The sequence below is a fragment of the Chinchilla lanigera genome, unplaced genomic scaffold (assembly GCF_000276665.1).
Source record: "Chinchilla lanigera isolate Chin_1 unplaced genomic scaffold, ChiLan1.0 scaffold00026, whole genome shotgun sequence".
Taxonomy (NCBI): Eukaryota; Metazoa; Chordata; class Mammalia; order Rodentia; family Chinchillidae; genus Chinchilla; species Chinchilla lanigera.
The window spans coordinates 3,929,273-3,947,864 of NW_004955427.1; the positions used below are offsets into that span (position 1 = coordinate 3,929,273).

Here is an 18,592-nt window from a genome sequence, read left to right on the forward strand (position 1 = left end):
GAAATTTTGTATGTATGTATATGCAGGATAGTTAACATGGATGTTCTACTGTCTTGTATTTCTTTGCTGAAATGTCAATGAGTCCTTGGTCGATCAGCATTGCATGTCTATACCTGTTTTCATGAGAAGCCACTTTGAAGATATCAATATGTAATACAACAAGCATTGTTAATTCCCTACCACTTTCTTTGTAACTCCGTACTGTCTGTACTGTTCTTTTGCTATTTTGTAAAATGTTGTCTGTCTGTTAATGTTTTCCTTCTTTTATCTTTAAAATAAAACAACAACAACAACAACAAAACCCCCAAACATTGGGAAAAGTGAAAGAATCAATTCAGAAGAGACTAGAAGCAGAGAGAAATATGGAAGGCACTGGAGTGGGAGCAGTAAAGGCAACAGCTTTATTAAGTTCTTTTGTGGTGGACTCAGCAGAATTCGAGAACTGATCCAATGGGGAGGTGAGAGAACAGGAAGACGTGTATGTTTTGAGAACGGGCCATTAGAAGTTGATACTGTTAAGCGCCATCAGAAATACAGGGTACTTGCACGCCTTGGAAGGCAGTTTTAGTCTGGAAACAGAGAGTTAGAAGGGTTTTATAGGAAAGAATGGATAGCAGCAGCTTCTGTGCAAAGGTGGGAAACAGACAAGAATCAGAGAGAGCAGGTTGAAACTGGAAATAGCTACATGAGAGATGAAACCCTGCACAGTGTGTGAGCAAAGATCAGGAGACAGGAAAATGAAAGGTTTCAAAAAGACTTCTGTTTAGGTAACTGTTAGAGTAATTTGAGCCAGAAGTTGAAATAAGAAGAGTTTTTATTTTCTTTCTGTAATGGTTGATACCTTGTGTCAACTTGAGATGTTTAGTTTAATTAAGCGACTCAACAGGGGGCCAGTGTCCCTGGTTTTCAAACATCCTGAGCCTACGCAAGCGGAGGGCAGGGAGACGGTGTGAGTGTTACGCTCAGCAGCTCACCTGAGGGCAGGTAGCCTGCTTACAATATCTGGGAGGAATGGAGGATTGCTCTACCCATCCCATTCTTGTTGCTTTTGCTGTCTTCTGGGGCCATAAACCATTGCCCTTTGCCATGTGCCACTCTGCCTTGGAGCCAGCCAAGTACGGATTGAAACTTCCACAAACTGTGAGCCAGATAAACCTTTCCTTCCTTAATTTTGGGCATTGAGTATTTTGTCCCAGCAATGAGAGAAAATAGGACACTTTCTTTTTGGTGTGTGAGTGTGTGTGCGCGCGTGTGTGTGCACATGTGGTGGGGAGGGAAGAGGAGGATCTCCGAGTAAAGGGAAAGTATTCAGAGACTGGAAATATGATAAGGAAGTAACTGCTGTGATGAGAAGGTAGAGATGCTGTGCTGTGCAGTTCGAGGGATCCACCTTGGGAAAGCAATAGCTCTGTTTCTGATGTAAGAGAGAAAAGATAAAGATACGGGCAGAGAGGTGAGAGATGCTATTTTTTTCCCTTGTAATACTGTGGGAAAGGGTAGTTTTCATTCGAATTAGGAGCAGAGGTCTGACAGAGCCTTGAAAGGGTGGTCAAGACAAGGCCCTATTACGAATGGACAGAAGGCTAAGACGTAAGCAGACTGCTTAGCAGAGAGGCTCTGATTGATGATGGAGTTGTACATACTTGAAAGTGTGAAAAAAACATGCTGATCAGCTCAGAAGTGACTAAGCCAGCAAAGAAAGTACATATTGTACGGTAACAAATTTATTTATGTTGAAACATTCATTTACAGTGGTATCTACAGAATACTTGCAACAAAGTCACCTTGGAAAGTGGATAGAAGCGCATGGGCCATCACCTCACCCTAAATACGTGGTGCTGGAACCCAGTCTCAATATGGTGACAGGAGTCTATTTGGAACCCTGTAGATGATGCTAATTCACATTTACGGTTAGGAACAAATGTATTATTTTGGGGGTCCTTTATTCCAATTAAAAGCCAATCATATATTGGGGAAATATAATTGAAAACAAAATCTTTTCCCAGCCTCCACATTCTCTGTACTAAGGTACTTAAGAAATAAACCACTTTATTGTTAAATAAACATAAAGCTCAATATGTGACAGGCATCCTGCGCAATTGCTAAGAGAGTGCAAAGGTAAAAAAAAAAAAAGAATTCTCACTCTTTGATACAGCTGAAGAGATGCAGCCCACTGCACGTACATTTTCAAGATAAACAAGAGCTGGTACTCAAGTAAGAGGACTTGACAACACCATTTGTCATGCATCCTGACTTTACCTGGTAGTTGGAATGACCCTTTGTGTGAGCTTATTGGCTTTATCCAGTGCAAAAATTTACTTCCCATGCTAGGAACCAGAGGTCATTTGTCGCTTGAAGCAGGGCTCACACCAAATTAGCCTCCACCTTCTCACAGACCTGGGAGACAGAGAGGGACTCTTCCTCAATGTTTACATGTCAAAGAGCTCCCAATTCCTGGAGAAAGACATTATGAGTCCTAAAGCTCACACAAGTCTTCTCTAGTTTTCAAACGGATATTTATACATTTCAAAGAGAGGAGAAAGTACTTAGGATTTCCAGTTCTCTAGAGTAAATGCTCTAAGAAAAGGGAGGAGAAGCCTTTCATTTTGAACCGGGGAGAACCTAGCCTCCCATTTTAGTTTGTATTCTTCTTTACAAACACTAGCACTTTTGGCATTGTCAGGCTTAGGCAACAAATTTCCAAGCTGTCATATATATGTCAGTCATGTACACATGCTGTTGTAATTCAAAATTTGTATTTTTTGTAAAAGCTCCTAAAACCCAATGAAACAGAAGTCTCAAGAGAGTCTTCAAGCTTTGATGGTTACTGTATGTTTTGATAGGCTTTTGCAGAAAAAATAGAATGAAAAATAAAGCCTAAAGGTTAATTGTTCATTGCCGTCTTGACATCTGGCTTCTTTCCACCTCATGATCACTGTTGATGTCATCAAGAACTCCGCTCGCCTGGGAGATCTAAGCAATGAGACAGAATGAGAATTGGCCTGGCAAAGGAGAAGGCCTATCTAAATGCAAAGCAGTGTTAATGATGATGACCGTGATCATTTGCCCTATCTGACCTTTGCTGTTTCATGACATTGGAACTATTTTCTTTAATTTCCATGGCATTTCTTCTTGGGCCAAAAGAACTACCATGGCCTGATTCATTTAAATTTAAAGAAATACTCTCTAATTTTAAGAGTAGTTAACATTTGACTGCCCAAGCTAATAGCAAGGTATAGACCCATGCTTCACTGAAATAATAGCATTCATCCCAGAATAAAATTCAAAAAGGCAGTGGACTTTTACAGTACTGAAGACCTATATTTGGCCAGATAAAACTTTCAAATAAATGCACCTGGCCTCCCTTCTGGAACTAACTCCTGTGTGTGAAAGAGAGGAGAAAGGGGCTGGGGATATAGCTCAGTGGTACAGTGCCTTGCTTGGCAGGTGCAAGGTCCTGAGTTTGATTTCTGGTAGCAGAAAAAAGAACTTAAAAAAAAAAAGAAAGGGAGGAGTGTGTGAGGGTAAGGTAGACTTTCAGGACTCTGAATAAGTCCTTAATGATAAAGGTAAAACCGAGGAGGTAAGTGGGGTATGGCCTCAGAAATTTTATGGCCTGACGGTGTCTTACTGTGAACTGAAGACTTGTGGGAGACTCAGATAACTGTTTCATAACTTGTTTGGTATTCTACCTAAAATAATACTAACATGGGAGGAAAGAATGTCTTCCATATATTGAGTTCCAGCCGTGTCACAGAATCCTTTTTTATTTCATACAACAAACACATAAAGTCTTTTTGAAACCTCACATTACAGTGGGAAAACTGAGGATTAAAAGTTCTCTAATACTGTAAAGTTGGCAATTGACGAGGCTGGGAATTTAGCTCAGTGGCACAGCGCCTGCCTGGCAAGCGCAAGGTCGTGAGTTCGGTTCCTGGTACAGGAAAAAAAAAACAAAAAACAAAACAAAACAAAAAAAAGTTGGCAACTGACAGAGATATCAACTTAGGAGGTTTTCTATCAAATGCTGAAGTCTAAAATTGAATGTTGAATAACAAATTTAAAAAAATAAGAAAGGGATGGAGAATTGCATAGGAAACCGAGAATTTGGAAAGTAATTCAGGAATTTGAAAAGTCATGCAGCAGGTGAATTTGTGTACTCTTTTTCTGATTCAGTTGACTAGAGAAATTTTTTTTTCCCCTGGTAACACCTATCAATGTGTTAATGAACACAAATATTCCATAGAAAGTCGAATTAAGAATCCTGATTTGGTTTATGACATGGTGCAAGCTATGGTTTCAACTTCAATCTTCTGAATGTGGATAGCCAGTTTTCCTAGAACCATCTGTTAAAGAGGCCGTCTTTCCTCCAGTGAATGCTTCTGCCCCTTTGTCAAAGATCAGGTGGCTGAGTGTGTATGGAGTTGTTTCTGCATCTTCTGTTCTGCGGCACTGACCCATGTGTCTGTTTTTATGTGAACACTATTTTTTTTTTTAATCATTGCAGTTCTGTAGTTTAAGTTTAAATTAGAAATTGTAATGTTTTCTGTTTTGCTCTTGTTTCCCAAAATTGCTTTTGCTATCTGAGTCTCTTTTGGTTCCATATGAATTTTAGAATTGTTTTCTGTAGTTCTGTGAGAAATGCTGTAGGTACGGTGATGAAGATGGTGTGAAATCTATATATCAAGTGTGTAAGTGTGGCCACTTTAGTAGTATTGACTCAAAGATCTAAGTATTAAGACAAACACACTTAAGCTACTGTAAGATAAAAAAAGGTAAAACTTTTGAAGTCATAGGTGTAATCAAGGACCTTTTGAACAGAACTTCAATTGCAAAAGAAATAACAGTGAGAATTAGCAAACAGGACTATACCACATTCAAAAGCTTCTGCACAGTAAAGGAAAGCAGCAACCAAACGAAGAGACAGCTAACAGAACGAGAAAAAAGTTTGCCATCTACATCTTGCGCAGAGGACTGTTTAGAAAATATGAAGAACTGGAGAAAAAAAAAAAAGCCCACAAATTGAAGACCAGATCAAAAATTGTCAGACATTTCTCAGAAGAACAAGCACAAATAAATGGCAAATAAATCCATGAAAAAATGTTTACAATGCCTATTGTAACTTTTGGATCTTATTTACTCTTTCAGTTTCTTATGCTAGGGAGACAATACGATGTTTACACTCATGGGTCTGGTTTATTTCACTTACGACGCTGGACCCAGGTTGCATCCTATAAAAGCCTCAAGTTTATCTTTATAGCTGAGTAATACTCCACTGTACTGTGAAAGAGAAAGAGACAAATGCTGGTGAGGCTGTGGTGAGAAGGGAACACTCCACGGCTGGTGGTAGGGGGTGAGGGACCAAAACTAGTGCAACCATTTTGGAAATCAGTGTGGGGATTTCTTACAAAATTGAACATAGAAATTCCATTCATTCCAGGTATTCCCCTTCCCTCTTACCCAAGGAATTAAAGACATCATATCACTGAGATACATGCATGCCAGTCTTTACAGCAGCACAATTCATAATAGCTAAATCTTGGAAGCAATTTACGTGGCCATCAACACACGGATGGGTAAAGGAAATGTGGCATCCACATATAATAAAATGCTACTCAGCTATAAAGAGGGATAAATTTGGCACATTTGTAGGAAAATGGATGTACGTGGAAAATATAATGTTAGGTGAAATAAATCAGATACATAAATAGTGTATGATATCTCTTGTGAGAAACTCAAAGCACAAAGAGCAAAATAAAAGATTGATGAAGAAAACAGGGAGATAGAGCTTTGTGAAATGGAAAGGTAGCCAAGTGTTTAATGGAGGGTGATGTAAAAGGATTTAAGATGTGTCAGAAATGGACCAATGAGTATAATCATTACATGTTGCAAATGTGAGTTAAAAAAAAATAAGAAAATGGGAAAGGGGCTCCAGAAAGGGAGGGAGGACAGTGGGGAGTGGAAGGGGAGTAGAGAGAGTTAAGTGGTGCATCTACTCCCTCAGGTGAATGTGAAACATCATGCACTACAAACGTGCACTAATAAAAATCACTGCTTTAACTCACAGAACTGGTGAATGAATTAAACAAAATGAACTAATTTTAGATTAGGGTTTCCTTAACCTTTGCATTGTTCTGAGCCCAAGATAAAGTAAAAATGGATATGGAGTCATTACCTTAGGGAGTATATTCTGGCCTTCTGTGCAGATAAGATAGGCCAGTTATTTAGCATGTGTGTTTTGATTTCTACCTTGTCAAGAGGATATTTGCTTCCTGCTTGTACCCACGGCTTTAGATGCTAAGCAGGTGAGGCACAAGAACTGACTCAGGCAATGATTGCTAATCCCATTTTGATTAAGCTACAGCAGCCACGTACAGCGGAGAAGAGGGCAATTAGCTCAGTGACTAAATAATGTAGGGTGTATATCCATCTTGATTTTAATAAAGACATTGTTTATGGCATCAATTTTGTACTTTTCTGTACCAGTGAAATCTATGTGCTTTTCTTTCTGCCTGAAAAAGTTAACCAAACTCTTTTAGCTCCTAAAAACATGGAGTGGCAAATGTGTTTATGTGTTTGCAAAGTTTGCCTGAGACTGCCAATGAATTTCCTACAGCACTGGAAGCAACAGCTTGTGTTTGCTAACGAGAAACAGATGTTGATTTGCAAAACTAAGGTGGCAGGAAACCTGTTCAGTATACAGAGGGATGTGATTTCCTAATCCACTTGAAATTCTTCATCGACTCTTGGTGTTTTGCGCAGATGAAATATCAATATTCCTTTAGGACTTGCTGTTTAGTACCAAAACCTCAAGCTTGTATAACTACTTGGGGAGAGGAAATATAACTTTAAAAAATGACTTAAAACAACAAACACAGCATCTGTTCTGTGGTAGTTTGTAAGCTTCCACAGTACAAAATATCACCACTCTCGTTTTAGAAATAGAAGCAGAAATTTTATATAAATTACTACTTGAATCCATAAAGATGATATCAACTAGTACTAGGCAATTTTGGGGGCACAGGTGAAATTTTCTATGGTGTTTCAAAATCCTCTTCAGTGTATAGAATACGTTCTTTCTCCTATATCTCATTTATGCTATCAGCTTTACATCAATATTTCTTTTAAGTACATACAAATCAGACCGTGTGAGTGTGTTCACATGCACACGATAGTCACACATGGATGTACAGAGCCCCCACATGCACACCAGGAAAACACACACACACGCCTATCTCTCCGCCAATTGTTTGAAGTCCCCAGGGTGGCGGCTCACATATGCTCAGGAAGTGGATCCTTCTGCCCTCCTTAGTTACAGCGCCACGGGCACTACCTCTGCCGGAAGTGCTTCTTGGGAGAACACCACTCCAACTGGCCTTTGGAGGGCGCTGCTCCGCCTCCTCTCATTACCCGCCTTGGCTTGTGCAGTGTGGCAAGGAGGGCAGTGGGAGAAAACCAAGCCTCTTCTCAATTCCATTCTTCAGGCTGCTGCCAAAACACCGCACTAGACTTGCGTCAGCCCCGTCCACCAGAATTTCCTGAGCCTTCTTTCAGGGTGATTCAAAACCAGTTCGCTCCTCGAGGAAGGGACTCAGACATGATTTTTGTCCCGCTCCTCCTGTCCTTTTAAAATTTGGACTTTTCCCATTGGAAGCACGTGATTCATACGCATAGATATTCACTTAAATCCCCCCAGTGAAGTCCACCTCTGAGCTTCTGTCCAGTCCACATACATAGCGCGACTCGGCAGCTCAGCTGACGGGGAGACGGTGACGCTGGGCTCCCTGGAAAGCTCTGAGAAACGCGGAGACTCCAGCCCATTGTAAATGCACTGAGTCACTTCACAAGCTTCTCTGGTGATCCATTTGCTCCACACAGTACAGGAAGTGCCTGGTTAGAGTACAGTATTCGTGACGATCCTGCTAGCTTTCTGTTAGGAAACCATGGTGATTATGCCACCCCATCTGGCCTTCGTACACTTGTCGGTTGTGATAAATAAGAGGCATCAGCAAGTATATTGGTGTTAAGAGGAAATGATCAAAATCCTCTCTTTTTTTTGATACCGGAAATCGAACTCACGACCTTGTACCTGCCAGGCAGGTGCTGTGCTGCTGAGCTACATCCCTGGCAAAATATTCATTATTAAAAATGAAGTAAGTTAAGTAGTCATCGAGATAAATGCACTTAAAAAGGTAAAATACCTACATAAATTGCAAAGAGCCATTAAAGTCATATTATTTAATGGATAGCACTTCCTCACACCAAAATTAGAAAATACCTGACATTAAGGGTGTTGGTATTCATTGAGAACTCTGAAAACAGGCATCAGCTCGGCCAGCTGGCAGAGTACGGGTAGGAAATGCAAGGGCGAACTGTCAAGAGGAACCCACATCAGTCACACCTCTCTCTTCTCTGTGAGTCTTGGGACTTGATATTAAGGAGGTAGAAATCATGAATGCTATTTGTGAAGGAACGACAGGACATATATTTTTAATAAATATTTTCTGAGCATTTTTGGGAACTCTGAGAAAACTTAGAGCTCTCACTGAGTTCATAACCTAAGGGGAAAGCGAATATCTACTCCCACGTATAATGTAAGTTATATAGTAGAATTACAATTAAAGCAACATGTGGTAGGGCACAAGAGGATGATTACATTCCTCTGGAAAAACTAGGGTGAGTCTTATAAAATATAACTTAGATATTATTTTTCTATTCCAAGCTTATCTTTCACTTCACCTAAATGATTTCACAGGTCACTTCAGTTATTTTATGGTTTAATACTGATAACATATGATTTTTGAATTTGTATTTCTTGCCCTTTTTGTATTTCACAGCTATTGCACTCATATTTCATTACCTTTCTAGCTTTGTGTACTACATAGACCTCATCCTCTGAAAAACTGAGTTCATCTGTCTCCTTCCTGAATCCTTTATCTTAAGAAATAGCGCACATAATCACCAGAGCTGGACACCTCACGGTCGGAGATGCTTCTTCCTCATGCCGTCATCTAACCAATCACGAAAGCTAGCCAGTTGCTACTACTTCATTTCTTCCTAACCATTACATCCCTAACACCTTTCCTTTACCAAGACAAGGGTGTATATAATGTTGCTTACACAATTCTGTCCTATAATTGTCCAGCCGCACTATAATTGGCTTAAAGTAATGTTTTTCTTTTTTAGCCTGGCAGCAAGACTGACACATAACATCTATAATTTGTAAATACTTTGCTGACATGAAGTAGCGTATAGTTTCAGTCTTGGAAATAAAGAGAGCAAAGAACACTAGCCTAGCACAAAAGTGATGACATTCATTTGATATGTCCAGTTCTATACAGTGCATAGTTTGCTTTGTATACAGATGTTCACGTTTGTGGCTAAGTGTTGAAGAAGGTTCCGGCCCTGGCCCTATGGTGCAGAGTTCTAGCCTATACTGACATTTAAGGTACTGCAGTACTGGTATTGAAGAACATAAGTGTGTAAATTATTTGCTTAATTGAACTGGTCATGTCCTTACTAGTCAACAGAGTTAGAAGACATTAAACCATCTGATGCTACTGTAAGGTAATGTAGGTCTCCAAGTTAAAAATATTGACCTGAGATGAAAATGATTTAGTCTACTAAATGCTAGGAATATTTAGGTTCATATGCGTGGTGCTGGATTTAAGCAAGTTAACTACAGAATTTTTAAAAATTTTTCTGTTTTTTTTTTTTGAGACAAGATCTTACTATGTAGTTTAGGCTGGCCTTGAATTCAGTATGTACCCAGGCTGGCCTAGAACTTGCAGTGATTGTCTTACCTCAGCCTCCTGAGGGCTGGCTGGGCACCGCCACATCTGGTTGGGAATATCTCTATCTCCTCTCTACCTCTATATCAATATTGATATATAAATGTATTGTTGGTAAGTGTGTCTAAATGCAAAGCTGTAGATTTTCTAGGAATGGGATTCAGGGGAAAGTTGAATTCTTTATTCACATCTTCTCTTTAGACTCATTTATATGGTAATCATGTTCCATGACCCTCAATTCATGACACATTTTTAATACATAATAAGATTAATGGTTGGCAGTGTGATAGGATTTTTAAAATCTTCAAAAGTTTAGAAACTCTGAAAGAGACTAACTCATTGCTGGATTGGTAGGTGAGTGAAGTACACAATATTTTTGCCAATTTGTTGAATGTTAGTTTTAAAAATTGCTATGAAAAGATTATCTTGATCAACAAGAGGGAAATTAGAGAAACAACACCCTTCACAATAGCATCAGTAAAAATTACATACTTAGGAATTAACCTAACCAAGGAAGTGAAAGACCTCTACAGTGAAAACTACAGTACTCTGAAAAAAGAGATTGAAGAAGGTATCAGAAAATGGAAAGATATCTCCTGTCCTTGGATAGGCAAAAGCAATATAGTGAAAATGGCCATTCTTCCAAAACTGTTAAATAAATTTAACACAATCCCAATCAAAATACCAGTAGCATTTCTTATGGAACAGAAGAAAATCCTAAAATTCATATGGAACCAAAAGGGGTCAAGAATAGCAAAAGCAGCTTGTACAACAAGGGCAAGGGTGGGGGCATCACAATCCGGGGCTTCAATTTATATTACAAATTTACAGTGATAAAAACAGCATGATATTGGGAAAAAAACAGATTCTTGGACCATTGGAACAGAACGGAGGACACAGAAACAACTCCAGACATATGCAGTTATGTTATTTTAGACAAAGCGGCCCATTTTCCTTTGCTGGAGGAAAGATGAGCCTCTTTAACAAATGGTGCTGGTCTGCTAGAAGACAAGATAGGTAAGACTCTTGATGGTGTAGGTATAGGGAAAGACTTCCTGAACAAGGCCCCAGTTACATAAGAAGTAATTCAAAAAATGAACAAATGGAATCACATCAAATTAAAAAGCTTCTGCACAGCAAAGAAACCACTAACAGAGTAAAGAGATTATCTACAAAATGGGAAAAAATATTTACAAACTACTTCTCAAAGGACTAATATCTAGAATATATAAAGAACTAAAAAAAAATTAGATCTCCCAAATTTGCAGATCCAATTAAAAACATACATCTAAATTGAATAGACACTTCTTAAAGGAAGAAATACAATCAATCAATAAATTCATGAAAATTGTTCAACACTGCTGGTCATTCAAGAAATGTAAATTAAAAGAACACTAAGATTCCATTTCACTCCACAATGAATAACTGCCATCAAGAAATCAACCAATGACAAATGCCGGTGGGGCTATGGGGAGAAAAGAACTCTTCTGTATTGTTGGTGGGACTGTAAACTGATGCAACTATCATGGAAATCAGAATGGAAATTTCTCAAAAAATTGAAAGTAGAAATTCCATTTGACTCAGCTATTCCCCTTCTAGGTATCTTCCTGAAAGAGTTAAAGACATCATACCAGTGATATATGCTCACCTATGGCTATAACAGCACAATTCATAATAGGTAAATCTTGGAAACAGTCTATATGTCCGTCAATAGGTGAAAGAATAAAAAGTATGATATATACCAGTACTACTCTGCCGTAAAGCAGGATAAACTTGAGTCATTTGTAGGAAAATGGATTTACCTTGAGACCATAATGCTAAGGAAGCAACTCAGACACATAAGATTAAATATGCATAGTTTCTCCTACATGAAAAACTAATATACATATTTTTATTATGAAATAAAAAACAGATAATAGGGAAAATGAAAAGGAGATATTGTAATCCAGCATGGACAAAATAACTAAAAGTGTACCTTGACGATTGTCTCTTATGTTTTACATGGTCCTTGGCCTGTTAGTATGGTTTTCAGCCTGTACATATGAGAATTAACTATATAAGGTCTTACAGGATAATAAATGAATCTGACGCTAGAAAAAGAAAAGGGGGTGGAGGGAGGGTAGGGAAAGGGGCGTCAACTGTGCTATTATGTGCACGTGCCACTGTGTACTACTAACGTGCTATTAAAAGTCAAAAAATAAATACATCGTAAAAAACGTTTATCTTGGTCAAAATGTTAGGGAAAAGTTGGCATTCTGGCAATATAATTGAAATTAAACTATAAGCAGATCTGGTATTTTAATACACTCAATATCTTTAAGCACAAAATATAGAAAATTATCCTCTAAAGATTTGTATGCTTTTTTATCATTAACTTGCCCTCATTAGGTTGTTTAAGACTTAGGTATCATACAAAGGAATGTTGCAATTCAGGCCAGTCTGGAATGGTAAATGTCTCAAAAATTTAGGAGTTGACAGTGACTGTTATTCAGTTCCTCTGAAAAAAATATGTCTACTTTTGGGAGAAATTGTTCTTTGGCAACTTGAAATACTTTCTTCCCCTTCAAAGCCTCCCAAATGAGGAGGATGAAAACTTGAGCTGAATGGATGTTTTTAGTATCTACAATCAGGAAAAAAATATGTTTCTCTGAAGGGTAGTCTTTAGAAAGCTGGGTTAGAATGGATTTGAACAGATCTCTATTCTTACACTGCAAAAGGCCTTTAATTTGTTATCATATCTTCAAGTGGGATCAGTTTGTAGCAAATTCAGTTTGACAGCAGGGGTTACATGTCCCCAGTTGTAAAGCACCAAACAGAAGAGAGCTTTACTTCTGCACAAAGCAATCATCTCCATTTCTTAGGATGTGCCAGCATCAATTAATTCCCTCAAACAGAGGACAGGAAATTAAAGTCATTGCCTGGTTTAAGCTAAAGAAAATAATGTCTCTCATTTTTTCATTTATTGATACGTATTCACTTTGTCATAGTTATGATATAGCAAATAACACCACAATATTTGCTCTCAGGGTATAAAGCAAACTCATAGTAAACTCTAATAGTTGAGGATTTGATTTGGCATGTGATTTGGTACTGACATGCGACCAGTTTACATGCTGAGCTTACTGTGATCTTACCTGTGCCTACCTCATCCCCTCTCATTTTTTCCTTTGCATTTCAAATCCTAATGAAAGCGGAACTGTCTGGCTCCCACACAGCCTGAGTGTATTTTATTATTCACACTGCCCCCTCTGTATTATAAATTTTCCTCTCCTTTAGGTGACTAACCCTCCAAACTAAAATCAAGGCCTTTTTCTCCGTGAGGCTGCGCCTGACCAGCTGATGTGGACTAAATTGGCTTCCTCTGCCACCTCTTAGCTCTCCCCGGCACCTTTCTGTCATGTGGGGCGTGCTAATGTGCCCAATAAGCCGTGAAATGCTTGAGATCAGGACTACAGTCCCTAGCGCAGAATATTGTTCCAGCACTTTCTGCGATTATAAAGTATAAATTCTCACATCAATGACTATGATAGCCTTCCTGCTTTCTGGGATTTGCAGTTTACTGGACTATGTACAAAAGCATGTGTGGTTTTAAAATAATATGACAGCATGAAACAAAAAGTGGCATTCTTTAGATTCGGGATCAAAACATCTTTGGTGAAAAGAAATCAAATTCCAGGCCTGAAGCATGAGTAGGAGTCACTGAGGCAAATCTTGTGCATCACAGGAGCATCTAAAGCAGAAGAAGGTGGGGGCTGGGGATTTAGCTCAGCGGCAAAAGCGCCTGCCTGGCAAGCGCAAGGTCGTGAGTTTGGTTCCCGGTACCGGAGAAAAACCAAAAAAACCAAAAAATAAAAAAATAAAAAAAAAATAAAGCAGAAGAAGGTGCTGATTGAAGCCCTTGGGCATGGAGCTGTGTCATGATGTTTAAATAGTTACTGTACTCTCCTGAACAGTAATTTATTCATAATAAGATGTACCAATCCTTTAACCACAGTATGAAGTTTTAGTATTTGTGTACATTTATATAGCCCTCACTCCGATCAAGGCAGAGAACACCGTTATCTTCCCTCTAAATTTTCCTTGCACCCCACGCCAGAAAATGTTATCTCAGGAGGTAAGCAGTATCCCGGCATCTGTTGCTCAGTGTGATCTTAAACAACTGGAAGACCCTTGGTTTAACAGATTAAGACAGCAAGAGTGATAGTATTATAGGCTAAATTAGATAGAAAATAATATACAGTCAGAGAGGGACTGGGCCCTCAAAGAAGTCAGCACCAAAAGATAAAGACGTAAAGTTTGTGACTGGAAGTGAGATGGAGATGCAATGGCCAGGCCTGCACACCTCCCTGGGGCATAAGCAGCAGTTTGAGATTAGACTGTAATTTGCACCACCTGGTCCAGTGATCCCAAGCAGGTATCAGATGCCCAGGTGGTTGCCCGGAGCATCTGACCCATCCATTCCCCAAAATAACCTCTGTTCTTTCCAAAACGACCTCTGTTCTTGCTACGTGACTTATTTCCCTATTTGATCAGTATTAGCTAAGCGGCAATACTTTTAATCCTACAGGTTGGTGGAGTTTGACCCACATTCTACCCATGTTGTGACTTCGCTGTATAAATTACCCCCAACAAAGGCCCTTGGTAGCCACTCATTCTGGGCTCCTCTTGGAAGTCCAGGAGCTATTCTTCTTCTCTTTATTTCCAATAAAACTCTCCTAACTTCCTCCTTTGGTTAGTGACTTCATTCTTTGATGTTATGGGACAACAAACATGGCATATTTGACATCTAACAATTCGGGAATTATATTTTTTCCTGTATTAATAGAAAAGAGAGATGAAAATACAGAGGTGGCCAGGTCACAGATCCGGCCCAGAGTGTGGACTTTGGCACTGGTCAAATGAAAAATTGCTGAAGATCTCAGTAAAACACTGACGTGACTGGATTAATGTGCTAACAACTACGTTAATTGGAGAAGATTAAAAAGTTGAAAGGAAGAGACTGACAAAGAGGTTAACGCAATACTGCAGGGTAAAGTTGAGGGTGGAATGAGCCAAGGAATAGCAAGTCAGTAGAGAAAAAGCTGATATGTTTAAAATGTATTCTGAAGTTCAGAGATATTGAATCAATATTTAAAAATTAACTTTCTTATTCTAGGAGAATATCATTCAAAATTATGGTTGCACTTAAACAGTCATTGTTGGTGAAAGCTATAGACATTTTCTTCCAAGTTTCGTTATTTGCTTTTTCTTATGTTGGCAAAGTATGCTTTTAATTAAGTCATTTCACTGTTTTAGCTACAAAAGGACCATTTCTTTCAATATTCCCTAACACTTACCCTGTTACTTGCCTTTTGTCCAGGAAAATGTTTTTCATTTTTCTTTATGTTATTGTAACGATTTAAAATTATCACCAATCATAGAAATTTCTTATTGATTTATTCACATCCTGAAAATAGGAGTCAGTTTTCTAGCAAAAACCTCTATAGACAATAAATATCCCAAAGAGACATGCCATTGAACGTAACTTAAGGCTGGGCTGTTTATAAAAAAATTATTCTACGCTAAAAATCTTGAATGCCACTTACATATTTCTTAGATAAACATCCTATCATTTGCGAAAAATACATTTTACTTTTTCCAGTTTTTCCTTTTTGAGCAATCAAGGTAATTTCCCCAGATAGCATAATTAATTATTTGTTAGTTTCTGCATTTTGCAAACCTAATGCTTGTTTCACCTTTTCTGTTTCATTGGTGAGAGAGGGTTAAGAAGAGGTGAGGTCACTGTATTAGTTTCCCTGAGCTTGCATAACAAAGCAACGCACAGAAGGAGATTTAGAATGGCAGAAACTTAGTCTCTCACAGGATAATTGAGAACAATTGACATTCACTGTCTTCCAGATTTGAGCCAGAAATTCAAAATGAAGGCAGAGGCAAGCTCCCTTGGAGAGTCTGGAAGAACTTCTTCTTACTGCTGGTGCTGTGCCAGGACAATTTTGGGGTTCTTTGGTTTCCGGGTACATCACTCCAATCCTCGGTCTTTACATGGTGGTCCCTCCTGTGTGTTTGTCACCTCAGAGCACGTTCCTTTTATAAAGACATCTGTCATATTTGATTGGCACTTACTCTCCTCCTGGATGAGCTATACAGGAGGTCATACATTATAACAACCTCATCTCCGGATAAAGTCTTCAGGAAGAGAGACTAGGATTTTCTATTTTTTTTGGGAGAGGACATAATTCAGACCATAGACATTATCAACACTGATAAAGGAAAATCTCTGTCTCTGTTCTGCATACATTGTCTTTATTTGTTATCTGCAGAAAATAATGGACACATGAAAAGCTTGTTTGCATGTGTGTATGTGTGTGGTCACTTCTATAGACGTAGGAGCGCCTTTGTCACTGACAAATCACAGTCACGAAAACCTTTGCAAAATATGTTTTACATTTAAGTGCCTAGTTCACTCTTTGCTTGAGGCATGCATAGTCATTTGCAAAATTTTCTTCCAGAGTAAGCTCTTAGTATTAGTTTATAATACCAGCACACTATTTTTCATTTCCTTTCTCTAATATGATTTAATATATGCTATGCAAAATGAAATTTTTCTGGCTGACTTTTGTGTCTATATCCCCGATGAGTTAGCATGTACAAAAGTGCCTAACGATTTGATTTAGGGTGAATTTTTAAAACTGCTTCTTCCTTACAGTTTGGAAAGTGTAGCATTTGTATAGAGTTTTATTCTAGACAGATCTGAATAATTCAGCGACTCTAGTTCTGAGTCTCCTAAGCAACCTGATTTTTTTCCACTCAATTCTATCATTCAACGGTACTTGACTGACATTTAATGCATAGCCACTGAACAGCAGACATAAAGAAACAGAGGTGAACTATAATCTCTACATTCAAAGATGTTTCCCTGAATAACTAAGTCAAAGACTATTTTTCCTGGCTACTTATCCTAGTAATTTACATATATGATTATCGTGTGTTCAAGTCTAGCAAATGTTAGACTAAAGAGATGATAAATGTATCAGGGGACGTAAACCTTATTCGTATACTCTCTACTGTGCTTCTTCTGACTTAAATTTGTTTCTTCTGTAATTTTTGTTTCAGCTGAGAGAGACATTAATGTCTACTGCGGGGTGCAGACCATTACGATGAAGATTAATTTTTGCACGGTACTCTTCTCCGGTTACTCTGAAACAGATCTGGCCCTAAATGGAAGGCATGGGGATTCCCACTGCAGGGGGTTCATCAATAACAACTCCTTTCCAGCGGTGGTCATTTTCATCATCAATCTGAGCACCTTGGAGGGCTGTGGAAACAACCTAGTGGTAAGATTACTGTGGAATTGTGTTTTCACCTGGAATCATAAATAAGAATGTTCCCCGCTTCATAAAATGAAGCCCAATCTACCCTTCAAGGAAAAAGAAACGCCAATAAAACTGAATAAGTCGCTCTCTTCTGCTTGTTTCAGGCCTGCATTTCCAAATACAAAATTCTGTCTTCCAATAATGGTTGTGTTTATAGCAGCTGGGCAGTTGAGGGGCTTAAGGTCAGCTGTGCTGCTCTGAGCAACGTTCTCCTGCGTGAGTGACACTGATGGGCACTTCTCTGCAGTTTGTCCTTAGCCATATTCACTGGGCTTTTTACAGAATCATCTGATCTTAGAAATAATGTTTGTTCTAGTGAGTCTGGCTGTGAACCTCTTGGCCTATTTTACTTTAGTGACCTCATTCAGAAAGGAAGGTTAACGATAACATGGCAAACTTGAAACTACTTTCATGTTTGCCACTGAACGACCCATATCAGTGTTCTGTTAAAGAAAAGTCAGTATTTCTAATGTGAAGTTCTTCATTGTATAGGACTGTCCTGTGCATTTCAAGGTGTTTATCATAATCAATTTTGCCCTTGAAATCCTAGTAGTATATCCTCTCCAGTCATTTTAAAAATAAAAGCAGTTGTATGAAAATTTCCACCCAGAATGAGAACTATTAGTTGCCATTCACCTATTTATTAATTCACTGAATCAAAAATAGAATTGAATAAGGAACAGATTCCTCAGATATTTAAAGTGAATTCACATTGATATTTTGAGAGGGATATTATTTGCAGTGAAGTTCACTTAGTACCATATTTTGTTTTGCTTGTTCATATATAGCCCTATGAGAAAATCCTAGCAAAAACAAAGAGATCAATGTGCATGACCACATAGCACAGGAAAAGAGAAACTGGCTTCTACCTTAATAAACTCTTGTTTAGGACTAAAAGGGAAGGCTTGATGATTCTAAGGGCGTAGTTTCTAAGATTTGGTGGGAGGTAGAAGACAGGGAAAGAGATCTACTTTGAAGGCCAGGTGGAATATTGTGCCCTTACCCATTTCTGTGCCTGAAAGTTGGGTACTGTTGACTGTTTTTATTAAAATGTTTATTAGTCTCTCTGAGCCATGTTAGAGAGGTTGTGAGGTGGGCCAAAGGAGGGGCGGGTGGGTTACTGCACGTCCTGCTTCCTTGTGGAGGGGGTCGGTGTGGGTCAGAGGTGTCTCGCTCCTCCCACCATGCCTCAAAGCATTTTATTGAAGGATTTAAGTAAGCTTGCTGTATTGCTGAGAAAATAATCCAGGAAAAAGTTCTTTTTCTCTCTCTGTGTATGCATTTTATTTTTTTATGAAGCTGAGTTACTCTAATTTTAAAAAACTGCATGTGCATGTGTGTGTGTGCATGTGTGTGTGTTCACAGACAGGATTGGTATACTTAGCTAGCAAGTCAGGCAAACAGTGAGAGGATGGAAACGTTTCCTTA

General features: G+C 38.7%; 1 protein-coding gene across 1 annotated transcript in view; it reads left to right on the forward strand.

The window, feature by feature from the left end:
- Window positions 1-18,592, forward strand: part of Zpld1 (zona pellucida-like domain containing 1) — a 43,834-nt gene that overhangs the window by 2,807 nt on the left and 22,435 nt on the right. Inside the window, exon 2 of the mRNA XM_013515061.1 lies at window positions 16,905-17,125. Within this exon, the coding sequence (XP_013370515.1) occupies window positions 16,905-17,125 (221 nt within the window). The remainder of the gene's footprint in view (window positions 1-16,904; window positions 17,126-18,592) is intronic.